Raw genomic sequence first — 26,693 nt, forward strand, 5'->3', positions numbered from 1 at the left:
CCCTCCTACCTGCTGAGAGGCTTGGGTGTAAACGAACACAACACTCTCAGTAAAGCATTTGAGAGCATCTGTCTCTCCCCCTCTCTCCCCCTCTCTCTCTGTGTCTATGTGTGTGTGTCTCTCTCACTCTCTGTCTGTCTCGGGGCAGGAGAGGGCAGTGTCCTAAGTTACCTCGCTGTGGTTCTGCTCAGGACTTTACCGTTGACTCCTCCTGCTTGACTCTGAGTGGTCACTTTAATTGTCAGATGCTTTGAGTCTCTGCAGACATGCAAGTAATTTTTCTTTCTAATAACGTTTGGCTTTCACCCAAAGTCAACATTTCCTGTCAGTCTCCAATTCGCCTGGTGTCAGTTCAGCTATTCAACTGCAGTGTGAATCAGACAGATGTCCCTCCTTGACTGATGGATTTGCATAAGGAGGGCGCTCACATGATGGAATCAGAGGCAAAAATTTCCTTCAAATTCGATCCCTTCTTGTGGAGGGTGGATAATAATTCTGCACGGAAAGAGGCAGAGGTCAGATTGTGACCACTAACCTTCCAGCAGTCTTTTGAAATGAGTCTGATGTATCACGCGATAGAAAGAAATAGCGTTTACAAATTGCCTGCCTCTCTTTGATTGTAAACTGAATCCCATGGACTGTGACCTGTTTAGATTAGATTAGATTAGATTACAGTGTGGAAACAGGCCCTTCGGCCCAACAAGTCCACACCGACCTGCCGAAGCGCAACCCACCCATACCCCTGCATTTACCCCTTACCGAACACTACGGGCAATTTAGCGTGGCCAATTCACCTGACCTGCACATCTTTGTGACTGTGGGAGGAAACCGGAGCACCCGGAGGAAACCCACGCTGACACGGGGAGAACGTGCAAACTCCACACAGTCAGTCGCCTGAGGCGGGAACGGAACCTGGGTCTCTGGCGCTGTGAGGCAGCAGTGCTAACCACTGTGCCACCGTGCCACCCACAATGATGTTCCTCAGCGCTGAATCTTCTTTTGAAAATAAGTCTTTTAAAATTAAACAAAAAGAAATTTAAAACCGAATGTCTCCCTGACTCGAAATGAGAGGGTGACCGCTCCTACTGGGGGACAGAAGTCAACACTTGAGGGAAACCTTGTTTTGTGGAGTGAGGGTATGAGGTAATGTGGTGCCCAATGGTCTGTGAGGAGTCTGTAGACTGAGTGGAAATCAACAGGTTTGACCTCCAGAGCCTTAACACCTGAGATTTGAAAAGTTTGTTTTCAAAATAGACATAAAACTGTCGGGCAATAATTGAATGTAGTGTATACATTGGTGGAATATTTGTGTCTGGATTGCTGTAATGGTGGTGTTTTATCTTCTGTCACCTCAGCTTTTGAGAGGTCTAGGCCCGAAACAGTCAGGCAGTGCAGAGCCTGTCTCTGAGGTGTTCTGAGGATTTTTTTTTTTGCAAGGGAGAACTTTCATTTATTGTCACAACCGCTAGATACCCCAGATCACGTTTCACAGGCAGTCCAGTTTTATCTCTGTTTTTTGCCGGGGGGGGGGGGGAAGCGCGACGGCAAGGGATTTGGAGGCCTAGTCCCTGGTGAAACATGGAGCCAATTTGGGCACAGCAAGATCCAGCAAACAGCTAAAGAGTTATCCCTTTTCTCTCTCCACCTTTGGTGAGATGTTAATTTCAGATACAATGTTGCCCGGGTGCTATCAATCCCTGAACACTGTCGTGTAGCGGACGAAATGTTGTTTCAGTCTCCAGGTAATGGTCATGTTGCTGCACCGGGGTCAAGAGGAAGGTTTGATCGCTGACTAGTGTTAATTGCATGACAGGAAGGTGTCCTGCATTTTCTTTTTTTTTGGTAAACGTGGGCAACAGATGGTTTGGTGTGAAAGGTTATGGGCCCTTACCACTATTTTGATCAGTTGCCATTGGGAGAATGAGCTTAAACAATCACCTGGTGGGAGCTGATAGGCTTGCCTGTGAAGCTCATTTTTGGTGAAGAGCTATCTCGACTCTCTCGTGACCAGCAATGACATGGAGGCACAGAAGGTGTAGGAGGAACAAAAGATTTGCACCCTTTCATAATGTAGGTACTGACGGATGGACAGCACTTCATTTCTCATTGTCCTTGAGAAGGTGATGGTAACTGCTACTGTTTTAGGAAACATACCGTGGACAATTGTAGATATTTTCAACCAACCTGTCCAGGGACGGTTTTCCATACCTTTTGGATCAGGTGGGACTTGAATCCAGGCTCGGAGATTGGGACATTAACACTGGACTGCAAGAGCTAAGTACAAAACAAAATCATTGTATTGATAAAAATGCAATTGGAGTGAATTGTGGTCAGAAGCGAGGAAAGTTCATTCGACTGTTTGCAAGCTGGAAGGAATGGGCCTGTATCCAGGATCACATTTCAAAGGGCCACTTCCCATCCCATTAAAACAAGGAAGATCCTGAGGGAATGTCATAAAGTGACAGCTGGGAGGTTGTCTTTTATTGTGTGGGAACCAGACTGAGGGGACACAGTTGAGTTTTTAAAAAAAAAAGCTTTCCCATTTTAAGGCAGATTTTGTGTTCAAGTGTTGTAAGTCTGGAACTTTCTTCTCCAGAAAGAGGCCCATTGGATAGATGTTTGATTTTGCTGGCTGTTACAGCACAGTAGTGTCCCTACCTCTGAGCCAGGGGCTTGGGTTGAAGTGGCACATCTAATAACATCGCTCAACTGGTTGATTAGAAAATGATCTTGATGCTTGATTTGGGATGTGTAGACAGAACCTTAGAGGGTGCAATCGACCAATGCAGGTCAGATCACCATCAAATGGTGGACCAAGCTCATGGGGCCAAATGGCCTCATTCTTCTCTTCCATACACAGTGTACTTGTATCCTGGTGCTGTTAGGGAGGGAATCCCAGGATTTAGACGCAGCGACACTGAAGGAACAGCCATCTATTTCCAAATCAGGGTGGTGAGTGGAGGGAAACTTAAAGTTTGTGGTGTTCCCATGTATCTGCTGCCCTCTTCCTTCTAGATGGAAGCGGCCATGGGTTTGGAAGGTGCCATCTGAGGATTTGTGAATGCAGCTTTAAACTCTCCACACTAAACCTCCTTTGTGTTTTCTTTTTAAAAAAAGAGAGAATGCTAACCGTGGTGTTGAATCAAGGCTGAGGAATGGGGAAAGTCATTGTCGATGCTCGATTGAACCATAGAGGGGCATCGCAAGTGAAGAATTGGTCTCTCTCTTTGTTCACAATGAGCCAGTGGTTTACATTTATTTTTTTTAAAAAAAGGGAATTCCAGTCATTGAGCTCCATTTCTCTTTGATGTTGCAGATGGGGGGACCCCCCCCCCCCCCCCCCCCCCCCCCCGCTATGCAAGTGGGTCTTTGGCCTAGGGCGGGAAACTGACAGAGTGAGGGGGCGAATGTATCAGTCTAGCTTGGACCTTGTGAACAGTGTGGCTGGCGTATATCCCCCACCTCCATTTCTCTGAGGGGATAATGGTGGGGGTCGGCAGGCAGAAACTCTGTGCCTCTCTGTGCCGGTCCGTTCTAAACGACCTCAATGAGGGGGATAAGTGCAAACGGATGGGGCCAGAGTGGGGAGAAGAGACTGATCCAAGACTGGGTGCCTGACTAGTGGGGACTTCCTGTTCTTGAGACACTTTGTCCCAGATTCGAGACTTGTTCCAAATTTGTTATCCTATTGGGTGCTGCTTGGATGGGTTTTACTGGAAGAGTAGTCAGCTATTTACTGAATGAGCCATTGTCTTTCCAACTTGGCAGCATCTGGGACGAGTGGTGTTCTGAGTTGGAGCCCAGTTTCCTCCATACTAGGAGCTTTGTGGTGGCAGTGGCCTGGCTCTGGGTGAGTGCTGGACAGAACGCCTGACTAAAGCAGCACCTAAAAATACTCCCAAACAGAAAACTGGCTCAGACCATTTTTTTTATATATAGAGTTGTACAGCACAGAAACTGACCAGTCCATGCTGACCATAATCCCAAACTAAACTGAAATGCTCCTGGCCCATATCCCTCCAAACCGTTCCAGTTCATGGACTTATCCAAACATCTTTTCAATACCGTATCCACATCCACCACCTCCTCTGCAAGTTGATTCCACACATGAACCACTCTCTATTTAAAAAGAAATGCCCCTCATATCTTTTTAGATCTTTGGCCGATCACTTTAACAATATGCCGCTGTCTTGAAATCCCCCACCCGAGGGAGAAGGCCACAATCATTAACCTGCATGGTGGCTCAGTGGTTAGCACTGCTGCCTCACACCGCCAGAGATCTGGGTTCAATTCCCGCCTCAGGCGAACTGGTTGTGTGGAGTTTGCACATTCTCCCCGTGTCTGCGTGGGTTTCCTCCGGGTGCTCCAGTTTCCTCCCACAGTCCAAAAATGTGCAGGTTAGGGTGGATTGGCCATGCAAAATTGCCCATAGTGTTAGGTGAAGGGGTAAATGTAGGGGAATGGGTCTGGGTGGGTTGCTCTTCGGAGGGTCAGTGTGGACTTGTTGGGCTGAAGGGCCTGTTTCCCCACTGTGAGTAATCTAATCAAAATAAAAATGATTGCTACCCCTCATGGTTTTATACACTGCGACAAGGGAATCTGTAAACATCCTACACCGGTGTTTTCTCCTTAACACTTTATTTTCTTCCTTTCTCCCTCTGTTCTCTTCTTGCTCTCTCCCCCCCCGCTCGCCCCCTCACTTTCTCCCCAGTCCCACTCTTCTCCCCCCCCCATCTTCTCCCCTCTTCCCACCTCTATTTTCCCCTCTCCTGCCTCCCTCACTTTGTCCCATCTCCCCCCCCCCCACTTTGTCCTGTCCACCCTCCCCTCCCCCATCCCTCCATTCCCTTTCTCCCCTGTCCCTCTCTGTCAAAGCCAAACACAGGAATAAATTCTTTGTTCCTGCAAACCGCTTCACATGTATGTGATGTCCACCGGTGCAGGAGGAGGATAGTTGGAGAAGACTTCCTGTTGGCATCAGAATTGAACAGAAAAATATTTTTCTTTTTGTTTTTAAGGTGTAATTTGCATTTTCTTTTGTCACCTCAATGGATTTCTTGCTGATAATGAATCCTTAGATTTGTATGCATGTGGTGGATCTGGTCTCGCAAGTGTGTGGGTTCTCCATCTTCCCAGTCGTCTTGCAGCCTGCTTCTGTTGTCATGGTAACGTGTGGTACCAGGAGAAGTGGGATAAGCTCATAATCACTTCAGTCATCTCGCATAAGCTGCACCCTCGTGTTTTCTGCCCGCCCCCACCCCCAACTCCTCCAGGCCTGTATTTGTGCTCCTCCTCCTGCTTTCTCTTTGTTTTTATTAACGTAGGGTGGCCGTGTGAGACTGAGATAGCAATGGGTTACGTTGGTGTGCTAGCAGCTTGCAAGATGTAGGCACACTTGAAAATAAATGGCTTCAGTTTGTGTTTGGACTGAAATATGCTAGATTTGGTGTGTGTCGCTGTGCAGGACAGCTTGTTGTGTTCTGGTTTCAATGATTTTAAACTGAACCACTCCCCCAGCCCCACCCCCACCTTTTTTACCCATGCTTGGTAGCCTAAGGCTATCTGTCCTCACACTTGGCTCTTTTAATTCAGCACTCTGTGTTTGCCAGCTGTACCTGACTGCAGTTTGTGTGGAGCTGTGCCTAGGGCAGGAGGTGGAGTGTGAGTGGTACCATCTGGGAAACCTAATTTCCCCACCTCACAGCCCCCACCCCCAACACTCCATTGTTCTCTGTGCTGCCAACCATGATGCCTCGTGCAATGGCATTTAGATTGGTGAGGGGACATGGAGACAGACGTCAGGAATTTCCGGCTGGAGTGGGATGTATGAGATGGGTGTAACACCAGGTGGGGGTTGGTTGGGGTGTGCAGCTGTATGTTACTGACCCTGGATGAAAGGATGTCTCAACAAGGAATCTCTTTTTGTCCCATTCCGGGGACTGCACTTTCAAAGGATGAGTAGACTTGACGGAAGGTGGAGGAAAAGATTGGAGATGAGGGGTTTCAGTGACGCAATGGCGGAGGTTGGCACGGCTGTGCTGTCCTGTCTCACTACTGCATCTGTTACTAAGTAAACAAAGTCTCATCTTGGTAACTGAGAGGAGGAAACCTACCTCATTGATATCCAGTCTTAGGAGAAGAATCAATTGCCCGATCTCTTAATAACTGAGATTGTGAGTTTATCATCGTAGTGGGGTGAGCGTGAGCTGACCTGGCCAGACACCCCTGACTTCCATTCTAGGCCTGTGCTTGGTTTTGAGACAGGGCGAAAGTGGGTACTGCAGATGCTGGAGGTTAGAGTCAAGATTAGAGTGGTGCTGGGAAAGCACAGCAGGTCAGGCAGCATCCGAGGAGAAGGGGAATCGACGTTTCGGGCAACAGTCCTTCTTCAGGAAAGGGCATCCAGCCAGCGCATCTCTGAGGAGAGCTGTGATTTCCGTTTCTCTTGGGGGATGTCGTGTGAAGCAGTGAACTGACTGTAGACACCCCTGCACGGGATTTCAGATCGGCATTGCTCTCGGATGTTACATTTCAATTCCAAGATGCCGGTGAGTTCTCCTGTGGACGACTGTGTCCATGTCTTGTCATCCTGCTCCAGGAAGGATGTTAAATCAGAGTGTTCAGAAAAGATGTACCAGGATGTGGCAGCTTTGAGCTAGAAGGATAGACTGGTACTTTTTCTCACTAGATCGTTGAGGGGTAAATGTACAGAAGTTGGTACAACCACGAGGAGTATAGATAAGTGAATGGCAGGTGGTTTTTCCCTAAGGTGAAGGATTTCAAGGCTAAGGGGTATATTTATAAGGTGAGAGGGTAAAGATTTTAAAAAAGACATGAGGGGCATTTATTTTTTAACACAGTAGTTTGTGTGGAATGAACTGCAAGTGGAGCTGGTGCATGCAGGTACAGTTACAACATTTAAAAAACAAATACATGAGTAGGGAACGTTTGGAGGGATATGGTGCAAATGCTAGTAGGTGGGACTAATTTAATTTGGGATTATGGTTGGCATGGACTGGTTGGGCCAGAGGGTCTGTTTCCATGTGGTAAGACTCTAAATTGATGCTTCCATGCTTTGTTAATCCATGACTTGTGTGAAAGGGGCTAGGTACTCTTTGAGTTAACATTGGCATCTTTGTTTCCCTTGACACCTGACCTTGCGTTAACATCTGAATTCATCTGCCTTAAACTGGTAACAAGTTGGTAGAGACTATTTTAATGTTTATTTTTTCCAAACCTTCATCTCTCCAGATGTTTTTCTATAATTGGCAACCATAATCCCAAATTAAATTAGTCCCACCTACTAGCATTTGCACCATATCCCTCCAAACGTTCCCTACTCATGTATTTGTTTTTTAAATGTTGTAACTGTACCTGCATGCCACAGTCAAGGTGTGATGGCTGGCCTCTGTCAATGGGTCAGTCTCCATACCAGAATCATCAGTGGCTCACTAGGCCCAGGTTTTGTCTTTGTGGGTTCAGGGCCTACTCCAGAGGTTTGACCTCTGTGTAGACCATTTTTGGAGATGCCATCTTCCAAATAAGGAGCTGAAATTGGCCATTCGGCCCATCAGGGTCTGCTTCACCATTCAGTGAGATCACTGATCTGATCATCCATGTTCTTTTTTTGGTTGCCTTTGCCCCATAACCCCTTGCTGCTTTTTTTTAAAAAAAAGTGTCACCTCTGTTTTGTCAATTGATTTTAAAACCCCCCCTCCCCCTTGCTTTGCAAGGGCGGCATGGTTGCTCAGTGGTTAGTGCTGCCTCTCAGTGCCAGCGAACTGGGTTTGATTCCACCCTCTGGCGACTGTGTGGAGTATGCACATTCTCCCTGTGTCTGTGTGGGTTTTCTCTGGGTGCTCCAGTTTCCTCCCACTCCAGGGATGTGTAGGTTAGGGTGGATTGGCCGTCCTAAATTGCCCATAGTGTTGAGGGCCGTGTAGGTTAGGGTGGATTAGTCAGGGGTAAAAGTAGAGTAATAAGGTGGGCTAATGGGTCTCTGTGGGTTGCTCTTCAGTGGGTCTTGGAGACTTGTTGGGCTGAATGGCCTGTTTCCACCCTGTAGGGATTCTGTGAACCCAGCTGCCAACAGAGTGTCCCTTTTGACTCCGTGTGGTTTTGACCAGCTCAATGAGTTCTCCCTTGGCCTTCCCTGCTCCAGGAATAACGACTCCAGGCTTCTGCAGTCCTTTTGTGTGGCGGATGGCCCCAATCTTCATTACTGTTCTGTTCAATTTCAGCCGCACCCTCTCGAATGTCTTGAACTCTTTCTTCTAGCCCGCTGCTAAGAATTCAGCACATCACTCCAGCTGAGGCCTGACATTCAGGAATCCCTTTTTTTTTTCGTTTTCTCATGGTGTCTGCTTTTTGATTAGTTATCACACGGTCCCTGTTTCCCTTCTTGACACTCTCCTCAACTTGCCTTGGCACCTTTTTATTAAAAGATTGGTGTGGCTGGGCTCCCAGGTGTGCCTGTTCCTCCCGTCCAGTTCAGAATTGCTCTTAATAAGTCCATGTTGCGCAGTAAGGATGCCTTTCGCCTTGTCTGAAATGTTCCGTGGGAAATGGCAGCAGAGCATTTGCCAGCAAACAAAAAAATTTGGATGTACCTTGAGAGTTGGAATTTTTCCCATTCTCCCCGGTGATGGGTTCAATGGCCTACTTTGGCTGCAATGTCAGATGGCCTTATTATCGATTTAAGGGAATCAAGGATTATGTGGAAAATGGAATTGAAGATGGGCGGAATGGCCTACTTCTGCCCCTCTGTCTTAGGGTCTTAATCCATGCATGTTCTTTAAGTTGTTCTTTAAGTTGTCCTTTAGGGCTAACATCGTACATTCATGAAAAGGGGCCATGTTTGAGTGACTGCTTTATGTTTGACTGGAGACTTGATTAATCTCATCCTGACACAATATTCGCGCTCTCTGTCTCTCGCGCGCTCTCTCTGGATGCCAGATGTTCATAAATTTATGCCAATGGCTTTACTCTGCACCCTGGGTAATTTATTTGCCAAAGCTCCTTGCACTCTGCTGAATGATTACCTTTGGAGAGTGCATTTGGAGCAGGTGGGTGGTTCTGCTGTTGAATGGACCTTGCTTTCTGGGAATTGCACAGGCCCTGCACCCTCCCCTTTGCACCTTACCCACCGACCCCCCCCACTGACACACACACCCCCCCCCCCTCAAATTTCATCACCATCCAGGCTGTGGAAGCAGTGAATTCAAAATCTCGGAATGACATGTTTGGGATTTGAGAGTGAACCCAGGAACACACATGGCTGCGTGGTTTGATCTTCTGAGGGTTGGAGGGTTTGAGCTATAGGGAGAGGCTGAATAGGCTGGGGCTGTTTTCCCCGGAGCGTTGGAGGCTGAGGGGTGACCTTATAGAGGTTTAGAAAATCATGAGGGGCATGGATAGGGTAAATAGACAAAGTCTTTTCCTCAGAATAGAGCTGTCCAAATCTAGAGGGCATAGGTTTAGGGTGAGAGGGGAAAGATTTAAAAGGGACCTAAAGGAGAACTGTTTCTCACACAGGGAGGTGCGTGTATGGAATGAGCTGCCAGAGGAAGTGATGGAGGCTGGTACAATTACAATATTTAAAAGGCATCGGGATGGGTATATGAATAGGAAGGGTTTAGAGGAATATGGGCCAAGTGCTGGCAAATGGGACTACATTAGATTGGGATATATTGAAAAATGTCCATATTACAGAGAAGGAAGTGCTGGATGTCTTAAACGTATAAAGATGGATAAATCCCCAGGACCTGATCAGGTGTACCCTAGAACTCTGTGGGAAGCTAATGAAGTGATTGCTGGGTCCCTTGCTGAGATATTTACATCATCGATTGCCACGGCTGAGGTGACGGAAGACTGGAGGTTGGCTAACGTGGTGCCACTGTTTTAAGAAGGATGGTAAGGACAAGCCAGGGAACTACAGACCAGTGAACCTGACCTCAGTGGTGGGCAAGTTGTTGGAGGGAATCCTGAGGGACAGGATATACATGTATTTGGAAAGGCAAGGACTGATTCGGGATCGTCAGCATGGCTTTGTGCATGGGAAATCTTGTCTCAAAACTTGATTGAGTTTTTTGAAGAAGTAACAAAGCGGATTGATGAGGGCAGAGCGGTGGTCGTGATCCGTGTGGACTTCAGCAAGGCGTTCAACAAGGTTCCTCATGGTAGACTGGTTAACAAGGTTAGATCACATGGAATACAGGGAGAGCTTGCCATTTGGATACAGAACTGGCTCAAAGGTAGAAGACAGAGGGTGGTGGTGGAGGGTTGTTCTTCAGACTGGAGGCCTGTGACCAGTGGAGTGCCACAAGGATCAGTGTTGGGTCTGCTGCTTTTCATAATTTAAATAAATGATTTGGATGTGAACATAGGAGGAATGGTTAGTAAGTTTGCAGATGACACCAAAATTAGAGGTATAGTGGACAGCGAAGGAGGTTACCTCCAAGTACAATGGGATCTTGATCAGATTGGCCAATGGGCTGAGGAGTGGTAGATGGAGTTTAATTTCAATAAATGCGAGGTGCAGGATTTTGAAAAGGTAAATCACGGCAGGGTTTATACCTTCATGGTAATGTCTGAGGGAGTGTTGCTGAACAAAGAGACCTTGGAGTGCAGATTCATAGTTCCTTGAAAGTGGAGTTGCAGGTAGACAATAGGTGCAGGAGTAGGCCATTCTGCCCTTCGAGCCAGCACCACCATTCAATATGATCATGGCTGATCTTCCACAATCAGTATCCTGTTCCTGCCTTATCCCCATAACCCTTGATTCCACTATCCTTAAGAGCTCTATCCAACTCTTTCTTGAAAGTATCCAGAGACTTGGCCTCCGTAGTCTTCTGGGGCAGAGCATTCCACACACCCACCACTCTCTGGGTGAAGAAGTTTCTCATCAACTCTGTTCTAAGTGGCCTACCCCTTATCTTTAAACTGTGTCCTCTGGTTCGGGACTTACCCATCAGCGGAAACATGCTTCCTGCCTCCAGAGTGTCCAATCCTTTAATAATCTTATACATCTCAATCAGATCCCCTCTCAGCCTTCTAAACTCAAGGGTATACAAGCCCAGTCACTCCAATCTTTCAGCGTAGGATAGTCCTGCCATTCTGGGAATTGACCTCGTAGATAGGATAGTGAAGGAGGTGTTTGGTATGCTTTCCCTTATTGGTCAGAGTATTGTTTACAGGGGTTGGGAGGTCATGTTGTGGCTGTACAGGACATTGGTTAGGTGACTTTTGGAAAATTGTGTGAATTCTGGTCTCCTTTTTGGGAAAGATGTTATGAAACTTGAATGGGTTCAGAAAAGATGTACAAGGATGTTGCCAGGGTTGGAGGATTGAGCTATAGGGAGAGGCTGAATAGGTTGGGGCTGTTTACCTTGGACCCTTAGGGGCTGAGGCGTGAATGTATAGAAGTTTATAAAATCGTGAGGGGCATGGATAGGGTACATTTCCCTGGGTTGGGGGAATCCAGAACTAGAGGGCATAGGTTTCGTATGAGAGGGGAAAGATTTTAAAAGGGACCTAAGGGGCAGCTTTTTTATGCCAAGGGTGGTGCATGTATGGAACACGCTCCCAGAGGAAGTGGTGGAGACTGGTATAATTGCAATGTTTAAAAGGCATCTGGATGGGTATATGAATAGGAAGGGTTTAAAGGGATATGGGCCAAATGCTGACAAATGGGACAAGATTAATTTAGGGCATCTGGTTGGTACGGACAAGTTGGACCGAAGCGTCTGTTTCTATGCTGTATATCTCTGACTCTCTGACCATCTGTGTGGAGTTTGCACATTCTCCCCATGTCTGTGTGGGTTTCCTCTCAGTCTAAAGTTGTGCAGGTTAGGTGGGTTGTCCATGTGAAATTGCCCATCATGTCCAGGGATGTGCAGGTTGGGTGGTTAAACATGGGAAATACAGGGTTACAAGGATCGGATGGAGGGGAGTGGGTCTGGCTGGGATCCCTTTTTGGATTGTCTGGATAGACTCGATGGGCCAAATGGCCTGTCCCCACGCTGTAAAGCTTGTTTGATTCTATGAATCTTGTCAATGGTTGTTCTTTCTGGACTGTGGTGAAATCTGAAGGTATGTGTGGTGAAAAGGGAGTGGAAGAACTTACTTATATCTTCAGATCTCATATTTAATCTTTTTTTTTAAAAAGAGATCTCCCTCATTGCAGCCTTTGCGTTTTCTGTTCTAAACTCGATTGGCAATAGTTTGTAGTCACAACCCTGAATCTGACCCTTTTTTTTGTGTTTGAAGATTGCAGAACGTGTTTCAAGTATAATGTCTCTGTCTCTGTGCCAGGAGGGCTGGGTTAAGTCCCACCTGCTCCAGAGGTATGTAATAGCATCTCTGAATAGCTTGAAGCTATACAAAAAAACCTCACTGTACATGTTAAATAGTTATGCTTATCACCTGCTGGGTTTGAACTTTGTAATGGGGTTGTGTTCCCTGGAACTGCAATGATTGATTTCTCTTTTCATCCCGGGTATTCCTGGACCCTGTGATAGGGTTGGGATCAGGGTTAGATTCTCATAGGAGAAAGTGAGGACTGCAGGTGCTGGAGATCAGAGCTGAAAATGTGTTGCTGGATAAGCGCAGCAGGTCAGGCAGCATCCAAGGAGCAGGAGAATCGACGTTTCGGGCATGAGCCCTTCTTCAGGAATCATAGAAGAATCATAGATTCTCAGAGGAGAGTGAGGTGATCACCTGTGAACAGAGAGCTGTTTCCTCACTCAGGCCTACCTCCGTGAGGCCTGATGTGCTCTGCCGTCCTGGGCAGCTGCAGTTTGGGGTGTTGTGCTTTCACCTTGAACAACATATAGGTACCTGAGGAGGAGATGTTTATGTTGGCTCTTTAACACAAGCATTTGGCATTGAGGAGTTTCCTGGGTCATTACTATCAGAGACATTTCCGTTCAAGCGAAGCACTTCAGTGAGAGTCAGAGAGGTGTACAGCACGGAAACAGACCCTTCAGCCCAACTTGTCCATGCCGATCCGAAATCCAAACCTAATCTAGTCCTATTTGCCAGCACTTGGTCCATATCCTTTCTATTCACATACCCATCCAGATGCCTTTAAATATTGTAATTGTATCAGCCTCCTCCACTTCCTCTGGCAGCTTATTCCATACGCACACCACTCTCTGCGTGAAAAAGTTGCCCCTTAGGTCCCTTTTTTAAATCTTTCCCCTCTCATCCTAAAGCTATGTTCTGGATTCCCCCCATCCTAGGGAAAAGACCTTGTTTGTTCACCCTATTCATGCCCCTCATGATTTTATAAACCTCTATAAGATCATTCCTCAGCCTCCGATACTCCAGGGAAAACAGCCCCAGCCTATTCAGTCTCTTCCTGTAGCTCAAATCTTCCAAACCTGGCAACACCCTTGTAAATCTGAGCCCCTTCAAGTTTGATAACATTACCATCATATGCTGATAGACAGGAAATGGAGTGAGGAGGAGGGAACCCTCTGTCTGTTTAACAGGTCATGGAGACTGTAAATAATATTGGGGTTGTTATAAATGCAGGGAGTAATGTAACCGTAGGAAAAATTGGTTTGCTTTGCCCCTTGTGCAAGAGTGAATGGTCAGCTATTGTAGTCCATTTGAGGTTGTGAATGCTGTATGTTTTGACTTGGTGAGTATGGCCATTGGATTTGAATTAAATTGAATTGAATTTATCGTCCCGTTTACCGAGGCACATTGAAAAACTGTGTCTTGTGAGCAATACAGGCAGATCACAGAGTTAAGTAACAAAGGTAAGTAAATAATAGGTAAACAGCGGCAAAAACAAAAACACAGGTACAGGCGAATGTTAAGAGTTTGAGAGTCCATTCAGTATTCTAACAACAGTAGGGTAGAAACTGTTATGAAACCCGCTGGTGCGTGTGTTCAAGCTTCTGTACCTTCTCCCCGATGGTAGAGGTTGTAGAAAAACATTTGAATGCTGGCGGCCTTTCCTTGACAGCGGGAATGGTAGATGGATTCTATAGATGGGAGGTTGGCCTTTGTGGTTGTCCGGGCCAAGTTCACCACTCTCTGCAACTGAATCCAATCTTGAATGGTACTGTTGCCATCCCAGGTGGTGATACATCCAGATGGAATGCTCTCGATGGCGCACCTATAAAAGTTGGCAAAGGGTATTCACCGTCATGCCAAATTTCCTCAGCTGCCTGAGGAAGAAGAGACCTTGTTGGGCCTTTGTAACCAGTGCATCCAGATGAAGAGTCCAGGCAAGCTTGTTGTGGATGCACACTCCCAGGAGCTTGACACTCTCCACTCGTTCCATCTCTGTGCTGTTAAGGTGAGTAACATCCCGCCAAAAGTCGATAATGAGTTCCTTGGTTTTACTGGCATTGAGAGCTAGGTTATTCTCAGTGCACCATTTTGCCAGGCACCACTCTCTGCAACTGAATCCAATCTTGAATGGTACTGTTGCCATACCAGGTGGTGATACATCCAGACAGAATGCTCTCAATGGCGCACCTATAAAAGTTGGCAAAGGGTATTCACCGTCATGCCAAATTTCCTCAGCTGCCTGAGGAAGAAGAGACATTGTTGGGCCTTTGTAACCAGTGCGTCCGCATGAAGAGTCCAGGCAAGCTTGTTGTGGACGACCACTCCTAGGAGCTTGACATTCTCCACTCGTTCCATCTCTGTGCTGTTAATGTGCAGGGGGGGCATGAGTAACATCCCACCAAAAGTCAATAATGAGGCATTGAGAGCTAGGTTGTTCACAGCAAAGATGTCAAGTTTTGGAATCACAAGTGCAAGTGAACAGGAACTCCTTTTTTTTGTAATTTCTGTGCTTTCCACTGGCTAGTGAAGTGTTAAAGGCAGACAGGAAGCCCAGAAGCTTGTGTAAACGTTCAGCTTGTTGGATTATCCTGTTGTGATTGTGGGGGTTGGTGTCTGTCAAGATTAGAATGTCCTGGTGTTGACAGACCTGCTTGGGAAACCTGTTGGCCCAGGAACAGGCCCAGAATCAGTGTTTACTCATGGACAGGTTTCCACTCAATGACAATGACTTTTCGAGTAATGACCTGACTCCTAATCTCTCTGCAAAGCTCCTCCTCTCTGCTTGTGTTCTTATTTTGATGATTGGCCGACTGATCATTAACTACTTTGGAAATGGGTTCACTTTTTTTTTGAAACATGACAGCATTGGCCTGTATAGTGTGGCCTATCAGTCAGGCTGGGAATCTGTGGATTAGCTGAACTGACTGAGAAGGTAGCAGTGTTCTTTTCTGACATGCAGTTTTGAAGGCAAGCACTCTGTTAGGCCCCAGTGCTGTGTTCTGGTACTTTAGCCTCTTAGCACATGTTAATTTGAAGCACTGAAACTTTACAGCACGGAAGGTGACTGTTCAGCCTATTGTATCTGTACAAACCTTCTGTAGGCCTGTAGTTACACCATTTCAAGTGTGCATCCAAAGTACTGCTTGTGCTGCCCCTTAAGTAGTGAGTTCCCGATCCCTATCTCCCTCTGGTTCAAAGCAAATTCCATAATTCCCCTTAATCCTTTTTACTAATTACTTTTAAATCTGTTCCCTTGGTTAATGATCTCTGCGCTAAAGGAAATAATCCTTCCACCATATTCTGCTCTATCCAGGCCACTCCATTTTATACAGTATGCCTCTATTAAATCTCCCACCAGTTCCAAACCGCTGTTCAAAAGAAAGCACACCCTGGTTTATTTTCTCTTCGAATTACAGAATCCCTATAGTGTAGGGAAACAGGCCACTCAGCCCACTGAGTCCATGCCAGCACTCCAGAGGGCAGCCCACCAGACACACCCCATCCCCGTAACCCATGGTTAACCCACCTAGCCTGCACGGCCCTGGACACTATGGGAAATTTTAGCATGGTCAATCGACCTAACCTGCACGTCATAGAGATGTACAGCACGGAAACAGACCCTTCGGTCCAACCCGTCCATGCCGACTAGATATCCCAATCCAATCTAGTCCCAACTACCAGCACTTGGCCCATATCCCTCCAAACCCTTCCTATTCGTATACCATTCCAAATGCCTCTTAAATGTTGCAATTGTACCAGCCTCTGCCGCTTCCTCTGGCAGCTCATTCTATACACCTCTGCGTGAAAAAGGTGCCCCTTTCGTCTCCTTTATATCTTTCTCCTCTCCCCCTAAACCTATGCCCTCTAGTTCTGGACTCCCTGACCCCAGGGAAAAGACTTTGTCTATTCATCCTATCCATGTCCTTCATAGTTTTGTAAACCTCTATAAGGTCACCCCTCAGCCTCCGAAGCTTCGGGGAAAACAGCCCCAGCCTCTTCAGCCTCTCCCTATAACTCAAACCCACCAATCCTGGCAACATCCTGGTAAATCTTTTCTGAATCCTTTCAAGTTTCACAGTACCCTTCCGAAGGGTCTTTGGATTGGGGGGAGGGGGGGGAAGAAACCCAGGCATGCACTGGGAGTGTGTGCAAACTCCACACAGACAATCATCCAGAGGGTGGAATTGAACCCAGTCCCTGGCATTGGGAGGCGGCTGTGCTAACCACTGAGCCACAGTGCCATCCTAGTTAGCTGAATGCCCCATTCCTGGCCACTCCCTCTGAACTCTATACTGCTCCCTTTCCACGTGACTCCTGTCCTGTAACGGGTTGTTAGAATGCTGCTCCATACTCTGGCTGAGCTACGTTACAACAACTACTTAGAGCCTTGAACATAATAGAGCGTGTCAAAGTGCTTCACAAGAGCATCAAATAATCATGACACAGAATCACTTGGGTAATGGTGACCAACAGGAGGTCAGTTTGAGCGAGGGTCTTGATGGTCAAAAGCAGGCTGAGGGGTTTAGAAGTCGGTTTTGTAGCTTGGAGGTCTAAAGCAAGGGTTGCTCAAGGTGGGGCCCAGTGTCAGGTGGGGGCAGCTGTCACAAAGGGTTTGAGGTGATTACAGAGTTTAGCGTGGGGCAAAGTAGCAGAAACATTTGAGAAACCAAGGTTAGGATCTCAAAATTGAGGTGTCGCTTGATTTGGGACCCCAAGCAAATCCAAGAACGTGCGTGTTGGGGACACTGGGCGTTTCAGGAGAGGTAGCTGAGCTCTGAATGACCTTCAGTTCCTGGAGGATAGAATGTGGCAGAGCAGCTGGGAATATGTCGGGATAGAGATGGATAAAGGGCTTCTTCCGAAGAGATGCTGGAATGATCTGCTTTATTGGCTTGCGACTTCCTGCGTTACAACGCTGAGTTGAATAAAAGCAGCTACCAGAAGGACGTGGGTGGTGTGGAACACATTCCCCAGGATGTTGCTTGGCCTGGAGGGTTTCGGTTATGAGGAGAGATTGGATAAACTTGGGGGGCTGAGGGCCGACCTGATAGAGGTCTACAAAGTTATGAGAGGCGCAGATAGGAGTGGATAGTCAGAGGCCAAATCCCCAGGTGAAAAGGTCAGCAACAAGAGGGCACAGGTTCAAGGCGAGAAGGGGAAGGTTTAGCAGGGGGAAGTGCGTGGAAGATGTTTCACCCAGAAGGTGGTGGGTGCCTGGAACGCGGTGCCAGTGACGGTGGTGGAAGCAGACACAGTAGCCACGTTTAAGGTATATCTTGATAGACACGTGAACGGGAGGCAAACTGAGGGATGGAAACTGGGTAAGGGCAATAATTAGTAGGTCTCAATACGGATTAGGAATTGGTGCAGGCTTCATGGGCTGAAGGGCCTGTTCCTGTGCTGTTTTGAATTGTAACATCATCATCATCACCCCAATCGCAGGATTGCGGAATTAACTCCGAGAATCTGAAGTGTAATAGATGTAGGAATGAAGCGTTAAGTCTCATATCTGTCTGTTTCTGTAATGTCAGTTTTTGACCCGGTTAAGATTTTTTTTCTCGATTTCCTGTCCTGCTTTCGTTCAGCTATTGGGACCGGAATTCCATTTATAGGCAACAGGACAATTATTGGGAAATGTGTATGCGAATACAATTTAGTTAATCTTTTATGTCATTAATAATTGATGCTAGATCAATTGTTAGTTCTGGAACAGATGTTGTTTTGTTGGTTAACTCTGGGTAATATGGGGCTATGGTCAATACATCGTGTTAAGTGGCTGATCAGCCATGATCCAGTAAAATGGTGGGATCAGCTTGAGGGGCTGAATGGTCTTCTCCTCCTCCTCCTCCCAGCAATTTGTTCAAGCTCTGATAGAAGTCTGATTTAAATGAGTGAGAAAATTCTATTGACAGGGGTGGCACGGTGGCTCAGTGGTTAACACTGCTGCCTTACAGCGCCAGGGACCTGAGTTCAATTCTAGCCTCTGGCGACTGTATCTGTATAGAGTTTGTACATTCTCCCCGTGTCTGCGTGGGTTTCCTCCCACAGTCCAAAGATGTGCAGGTTAGGATGAATTGGCCATGATAAATTGCCCAGTGTTCAGGGATGTATAGGTTAGGTACATTAGTCAGAGGTAAATATAGGATAATAGGGTTGGGGAATAGGTTTGTATGAGTTACTTTTCGGAGGGTCAGTATGGACTTGTTGGGCTGAAGGGCCTGCTTCCACACTGTAGGGATTCTATTCTGACCACCTTGTCTGGTGGTCAAGACATATACAACTTATCTATGCATAGCAAGATCCCACTGGATAATATTGTTGATTTGATTCTATGTTTATTGAGAATGATTGTCGAGAATCACTACTCCTCCTTGTCTTTTCTTCCTGAACTCCTATGTATCCAATTGTAGGTGGTTAGTGGTGTGAATAAACTTCAAGACATCTGTCTCAACAGGAACCCAGTCTTTGTGGTGCATGCGCATCATATTGGCCGTGGGTAATTGTCTCAAGAAACCTTGTTGGATCATTTAAGTTTAATGTTGTGGTAGCTCAGAAACCCTACTGGCCAGAGTTTAAAATTGGGATTGCTGAATGTTTTTAGGGCTCTGGGTTTCCCTGAAGGTTGACAGATGTTCCACAAGGAGTTAGGTGGGACGGTTGTAGCATGTCTTAAGAGGAGGGAGTGCCTGTCAGATCGGTAGCTGATCATATAACTGCAGCTGGCCTTGTGTCCACGTGGGTTAACAGGACTGGGTTAACTCACTAATGGAGCAGCTTGTTTCTTTTATTCTGGAATGGCTTGTGGCAGTAGGCACTGGCGAGGGGTTGAATCAGCAAGGGAAATCTTCACAGACGCAGCTGCTGGTAATCCCAGCCCCACTGAGATCTGAAGTGATAGCTAGCTGCTGTGAACACTAACTGATTTCACAGCTTCTTCCACTTTGGCCTTTCCCCAGGCAACTTTCTCCTTCGCTTCCCATCACCACCCCCCAACCCCCAGGGGTGGGTGTTCCACATCACGGACGCTACACTATTCTGCCTGATTGCTTGTGTGTGTGTGTATCTGTGCATGGCAGGGAGATAGAGAGAGAGAGAGCCCAATGACTGAGGCAGAAGGCTGACCTGACCCCTCCCCCTGCCGTAAAACAGTCTGCCCTCTGTTTGGAGGATCTGGATAGATTAGGGTTTGCCAAACCAGCTCAAAGAGAGGGAAATACCTTGAATTTCTCTCTCCACCTCCGTTCTCAAAATACTTTGCCACCAAATGTGAGGTGTAGTCAGTGTTGAAGTGAAGGAAACGTACAGCAGTTTGGCACACAGCAAGATTCCATGGCGTGTTATGATCAGACCAGCATCTGTTTGTCGTGAGGTTTATTTGGAGTGATGGTGATTGGATGGACATTTCTCTTTGGAACTTCTGGGCCCACTTGAGAGCAGAGTAGGGACTTGGGTTTCGTGTCTTTTGATCTTGTGTTTTTCTGGAGTACTACATACAGCTTTGATCCATCGTTTCACCCCCTTTTTTTGGATAAGGATGCAGTTACACTCGAACCAGTTCAGCGAAGGCTCACTTGAGTCATTCCTGGTCTTTTCGTTTTTCTTAACTATTCATTCAGCGGATGAGGGTGTCACTGGCCAGGCCCAGCATGTATTCCCCATCCCTAATTATCCAGAGGACAGTCAGAGTCAACCACATTACTGTGGGTCTGGAGTCACATGTAGACCACCTAAGGATGGCAGTTTCCTTCTTTAAAGGACATTAGTGAACAGATGGGTTTTTCTGACAATCGGCAATGAATTCATGGTTGTCATTCGGTTCTTAATTGCAGACTTTCTTACTGAACTGAAATTCCATCCGGGTCCCTAGAACATGACCTTGGTCTCTGGATTAACAATTTGGTGACAATGCCACTAGGCCATTGCCTCTCTTATGGGTCTGGGCCTATATCTGAGCACGCTCAGTCTGTATCTGTCAGAGCTGAGAAGGACTGAGAGCGCGATCTTATCAAGATAAGATCCTGAGGGGAATTGACAGCAAGAATAATTTGGGCAATCTCTCCTCATGGGAAAGACTACAATCTGGGAATACCATTCTAAAGTTAAGCAGTCTACACTTTCAGATGGAATTGAGGAGAATTTTTTTTTATTCTGAGGTGGATGGTTAGTGAATTCTGTTCCTCAGCACTGGCGGCTGGGTCACACTGTGTTACTGCGTAGATCCCATTCTCGGCATGGGGTAGATGACTAAGGCAATTAGATGAAGTTGCACAAGGTATAAAGGTATCCAACTCCCCTTCAGTTACACACTGCGTTGTGGAGTGTGTTTAGTCAGTCAGTTGTATGTATCCAAAGTGCAGTAACATCAATAAGCCCAGAACCCAGACTAGATACAGATCTGTGCTGTTACCACAGTGTAAATGGTGAGTGTTAATAACTTTCAAGACCTCTGACTCAATAAGAATCCAGACCTTGTGACATGTGTAACATGGGGATATTGTACCAGTAGTGAGATTTATCCTGATGAACTGCCAGGTCATTAAATTTATTCAGGGCAGCATTCAGATGTTGATGGAGCAGAGAGTCAGGATTATAATGGGAGTAACAAGGGAGCTTGAGTCTAGATGTGTCATGGTGTTGTGGAATGGTGGGGGCCCAATGCTGAGAGCTGGAATCTCTGGCAGTGCTGTACTCCCTTAGTACTGCGCTGGTGGGTCAGTCTGGGTTACCTGCTTACGTTCCTGGAGTGGGACCTGAACCTGCAACCTTGGGTGTGAGGGTGCTGCCCATTGAGTGAAACGATTTTCCTTGTCTGCGCCAGTCTTGAGTCTTGTTAACTGGAGTCTCTCAGGCATATCCTGTAGAATGGCATAGCACAGGAGGAGTCCGTTCGGTCCGTTGTCTCTGTGTCAACCCCAGCAGGAGTATGTCATTCACCCCATTCTCCTCTTCCTCTCCCCCCTGTTGCTGTGTACGTATTGTGCTTCCATTTTTTAAATCGAAACTCCTTTCTAGAAAGTAATTGTGAAGCTGTTTCTGCCATCACCCGTTCAGCTAACGCATTGCGGATTGTTAAAGCTTGCTGAGTTTTATTTTTAAATTTGATTTTGCAATGCGCTCTCTTATGCCTCTATTAATGCTGTTCGATGATCATCTGAGGGAAGATGTTCCCTTTCAATCATGGCCTACTGATCCGTGAGCACGTTAAGTCTGATCTCTCTCCCTCTCCCCTCTCCTCTCTCTCTCTCTCTCTCTCTCTCTCTCTCTCAACCCAGCAATGCCTTGTGCTTTGCCAGGTTAATCTTTGCTGCGATTGACATCTGATCTCGCACCACCTTGACTATTGGTCAACCATTCAGGCACTCGTTCCTCGCTAGCCTGGCACTTGGAAGGACATGTATTTCTATAGCGCTTATCCTGTTTCCCGCAATGTTCCTGAGAGCTTCCCATTGGCTGTTGCTGTCGTCAAGTGGTTTATGCACAGCATGATCCCATTTTGGGAAACTGAAGACCAGATTATGGTCTGACTGTAGGCTATTTCCTGCTCCCTGCTTATGTTTAGTAAGATAGTGAGGAGATAATCTCTCTCATTACTGGTTGAGCGACCAAGGTGGACAAGGACTAATTTTCCCTCTTGTGTGCTTGAGATATTTAACAATTTGAGGTTTGCTGTGCATGTTCACTGGTCCCTTTAAGACCCACGAAGTTGTGAGCAGATCTTAAAGAGACTGCCAGGATGATAAACCGGCTATTGAAGCATTTAGAATTCCCCTTCCTGCTTCTTTTCAAATCGGGGTTGAGAGTTCAGTTCCTTTCATTCCATGTCTGCAAGCAAATGAGACTTGGGGTTTTTAATTTTGATGTTACATTGTGAACACAGCCCAGTCCATCACCTGAGCCAATGTTCCATCCATTGACTCCGTCTATATTTCCCGCTGCCTCAGACAGTATAATCAAAGACTACTCCCGCCCTGGTAATAATCGCTTAATCATTAGAGTCATCGCGATGTACAGCATGGAAACAGACCCTTCGGTCCAACATGTCCATGCTGAGCAGAACGCCTCCAACCTCTTCTGTCAGACAGAGGATACAAAAGTTTAAACACACGTAACAATAGATCCAAGACCAGCTTCCTCCCTGCTTATTGTTAGACTTCTGAATGTGTATCTCAAATTTCAAATCTATTATTGATCCTGCTTTTTACGCCCCACCTTTGTAGTCATAACATTGTATTCCTCACTCTGTATGGTATGATCTGCCTGTGTTACATGCAAAGCAGAACTTGTTGCAATATCTAGGTTCATGTGACGATAATAAATCGAATCAAATTTGAAAGAGAACACCTCTGACAGTGCTCTGCACTGGCTTGGTCCTGGATGAGTCGTTAGCTGAGTTCATGCGACCAAGTCACTGGTGAGACTTGATCCCATTAAGTTGTAACTCCGGAGGTGAGTGTGCTCCCCTCTGTACCTCAGCTGATATACACTTGCACGCACACCCCCCCCGGTAGGCATCCATGTCCACCAATTGGGTTCTTATTTTGGGGGGGTTGTGGTGTGGTTGGAGAGAGAGAGACCACAAGTTTTTAAATGAAACATACTGTTGGAAAAGAGGATCTGAGAATGGGAAATCGAGGGGTTTACATCTAATTTATTATTTTTTTTGTTTGTCTGGTTCTTTCCAGAGAATGTTCCGGATGAGCTGAGGGAGCCGTTTTACACAGACCAATATGACCAGGAGCACATCAAACCGCCGGTCATCCGTCTGCTGCTTTCCTCGGACATCTACTGCCGGGTCTGCGGCCAGATCGTACCGCACGATGAGGCCAGCCCACCTCAGGACAACATGGCTGTCCTACAGGCTCTGTCACGGAAAGGACTCCAGGTGAAGGACCAGGAGGCGGTGGTGACTGAGGCTGACCTCCGCAAGAAACCCATCAAAATGGTGAGCTTCAACGGGGTGGATTTGAGCCCAGCTTGCGCCTCCTTCAGGTCAGAGTTGCGTGTTGCATTTGGGCACACTGAATTCACCATGGTCCTGTCAAAGCCATTGGTACATGGGGAGGCAGCGGTAATGTCACTGGGCGGTGGCAATCCAGAACGATTGAGGTTCATGGAACGGTGTGTGGACCCAGGGTGGCTGGTGGGATTTTGGATGTTAATTCTCTTCAGGTTGTAAATTTGCTCGCTGAGCTGGAAGGTTTGCTCTCAGACATTTCGACACAGTGCTCGGTAACATCCATCAGTGAGCCTCTGGTGAAGCGCTGGTGTTCTGTCACGCTTTCTGTTTATGTCACTTCTGTCTCTCAGGGGCAACGTGCGTTATTTATATTAGTGTCTGGGATGTGTTTTGTCTCTCATTGGACAATGTGGAATTTGCAGAGGCCTGGAAATGATGTACAACTGGTTTGTGTTCCCGATGGAGACTAAGCTCGATGCCCATGGGAACAGATCCCAATTTGGGCATGCTAGTGGGATACATGGGGTGAACCATTGGAGAGGGTGGGAGGAGCGGAGCAGACCATTGGAGAAGCGGAGTAGGGCAGAGCAGACCATTGGAGAGGGCAGGGCGGGGCAGAGTGAGCAGGAAAGGCTGGACCACTGGAGATGACAGGGTGGGTCAGGGCAGGGTAGACCACTGGCGAGAGCGCAGTGGAGTGGGGTGGGTGTCCATTGGAGAATGTATAATTGCCAGCTCTCTGTTTTGTTTAGCCAAGGCTGTAGATTTGAACCTGTTGGGGGGGAGCTGTGTCTGGTCAGTGGGTTTAGGAGTGTGGCCACAATGGGTCGGTCTCGAGGCTGTGGTGTGGAGGTGATTGTTGGTGAGCGTGTCCGTTAACGAGTCGAGCCACCTGGACTGGCAAAACGGTCAGAACATGTCGAAAAAAGATGTTCAGCTAAATCTTGGCGAGTTTCTGGTTTGTGAAGATGAGTAACTCGAATGTACAGTTAACTTGTTTTCAAGCAGATAATGATTAAGTGTGGAATTTGAGAGACCAGCTGTGGTGTGTGTAATAGAATTGAAGCAATTTTTGTCTTGTTTTAGCTTCTAGGTGAGTGTTAGCTGTGTAGAAGGCAATTTTTTTTGCACCATCGTTCAGCTAAAAACGTTAGCACCGATGGTACCAGACCCACCAGTCGCGGGTGCCTCTTGTGTGGGAATCCTGATCTAACCTGTGCATGTCCCTAACACCTGTCACTGTAGCATAGACACCAGGAGCCTGATCAAACGCAACCGGGTTAGAGAATCCTGAATCAGCAGAATTAGAGTATATTGTCGTGAGTGCTCAAGTACAGGGATACGGGAGTACAGTGATAAGCTTACAATGTCACTGTACACGGTACGAAGGACCTAGGTACAAAATCTTAAGTAAAATGTAGAAAAATTAAAGAAATACTGAGGAACCTCAATTATCTGAATATCAGATTATCCGGCAAGATTGCAAGGTCCCAATGCTTGGCTAAACTACGTTATCCGGCATTCAATTATCTGGAATTACTGAATGAAATACTGCCTGTCTGTGTTCTTCGGATAATCGAGGTTCCTCTGTAAGTGAAAAGTTGAATGTTGCAGTTCTTGTTATTGTAAAGTAGTGAATAAGAAATCAAGTTAAAAGTTCCACATTACAGAAGAGAGGCGAATCTGGAGAGGACCTTGCATTGCCAAAGTGCCTCTCGTGACCTTTTCAATGTCCTGAGGTCCTTCCCATCCACAAAATAATTCCTGCAATGTCACAAGCACAGAAATGAATTTAAGTATCTCGTCACTTCTTGTGTGAGGGTGCTACCCAGTAGGTAATCTGGCCTTGGGAATGGTGCCGGAGCGCCTGGGATAATGCCCCCTGCTGTTTGACCGTGTGCCATAGGAGCTTTTCCATCTGGCGGAGGGTTGGAAGGAGTGGGGAGAAGTTGTTTGGGTTGAATTGTCTGATCTGAAGGCTGATACCTCTGCCAGTGCAGCCCTCCCTCATCCCTGCACAGGAACACTTGGCTGCATGAGCTCTGTCGAGTGAGCCTTCTGCTGTCCAGCTCCCCCACCACCACCAGCCCCCCCCATCACCAGTTCATGGTGGCTACTTTCAGATGAGACACACAAAAACTCCTCTGTTCATAACAGTCTCCATCACTGCTTTGAAGATGTTGCCAGAGTTGGAGGGTTTGAGCTAGAGGAAGAGGTTGAACAGGCTGGGGCTGTTTTCCCTGGAGCATCGGAGGCTGAGGGGTCATCTTATAGAGGTTTATAAAATCATGAGGGGCATGGATAGGATAAGTAGGCAAAGTCTTTTCCCTGAGGTGGGGGAGTCCAGAACTAGAGGGCATAGGTTTAGGGTGAGAGGGGAAAGATATAAAAGAGACCTAAGGGGCAAATTTTTTACGCAGAAGGTGGTGTGTGTATGGAATGAGCTGCCAGAGGATATGGTACAATTGCAAGATTTAAGAGGCATTTGAATGGATATATGAATAGGAAGGGTTTGGAGGGATATGGACTGGGTGCTGGCAGGTGGGACTAGATTGGGTTGGGATATCTGGTCGGCATGGACAAGTTGGACCGAAGGGTCTGTTTCCGTGCTGTACATCTCGATGACTCTATAACCGATCCCTCGACCAACACTTAAACTGATTTATCTGTTCATAGTCATAGAGTCATACAGCACAGAAACAGACCCTTCAGTCCAAGCAGTCCATGCCGACCATAGTCCCAACCTAGACTAGTCTCGCATGCCTGCTCCTGGCCCATATCCCTATAAACCTTTCCCTATTCATGAACTTATCCAAATATCTTTTCAATGTTGTAACTGTACTCACTTCCTCTGGAAGTTCATTTCACACGTGTGTTAAAAAAAAAAAGTCCCGTTTTTTTTCACAGCTTTCTTCCCTTGCCTTGAACATATGCCCCTTTTTGTTTGGAACTCCCCAGCCCTCGGGAAAACATCTTTGCTATTCTCCTCATCTGTGCCCCTCCTGATTTTATAAACCTCTATAAGGTTGTTCCCTCAGCCTTCTGCACTCCAGTGAAAAAAAAGTCCCAGATTTTCCAGTCTATTTTTATATCTCAAACTCCGGTGGTCATCAGAACCTGCTCTGGGTAAACAGGATTTACTCCAGTTACTTTCTAATTCACCTTCTCAGGGATTCCATTGCCCAACTCTGGAGCAGGCAGGACTTGAACTTTGGCCTCCTGGTTTAGAGGTAGGGATGCTACCCACTGGCCACAGGAGCCCCTAACCATGTTTCTTGTGTTAGGTAGGACTTAAATTAGCTGCAAGGCACTTTGTGACATTTTGGTAGTTGTCTGAGTTGCTGTATGAACGCAAATCCTGACTCTCTCAACATAGAGTCCTAGAGCACGGAAACAGACCCTTTGGTCCATGCCGACCATAGTCCCAAAC

General features: G+C 46.8%; 1 protein-coding gene across 1 annotated transcript in view; it reads left to right on the plus strand.

The window, feature by feature from the left end:
- camsap3 (calmodulin regulated spectrin-associated protein family, member 3) overlaps positions 1-26,693 on the plus strand; it is a 207,499-nt gene that overhangs the window by 34,028 nt on the left and 146,778 nt on the right. Inside the window, exon 2 of the mRNA XM_043695113.1 lies at positions 22,989-23,248. Coding sequence (XP_043551048.1) covers positions 22,989-23,248 — 260 coding nt within the window. The remainder of the gene's footprint in view (positions 1-22,988; positions 23,249-26,693) is intronic.

The sequence above is a fragment of the Chiloscyllium plagiosum genome, chromosome 8 (assembly GCF_004010195.1).
Source record: "Chiloscyllium plagiosum isolate BGI_BamShark_2017 chromosome 8, ASM401019v2, whole genome shotgun sequence".
In the NCBI taxonomy this organism is placed as follows: Eukaryota; Metazoa; Chordata; class Chondrichthyes; order Orectolobiformes; family Hemiscylliidae; genus Chiloscyllium; species Chiloscyllium plagiosum.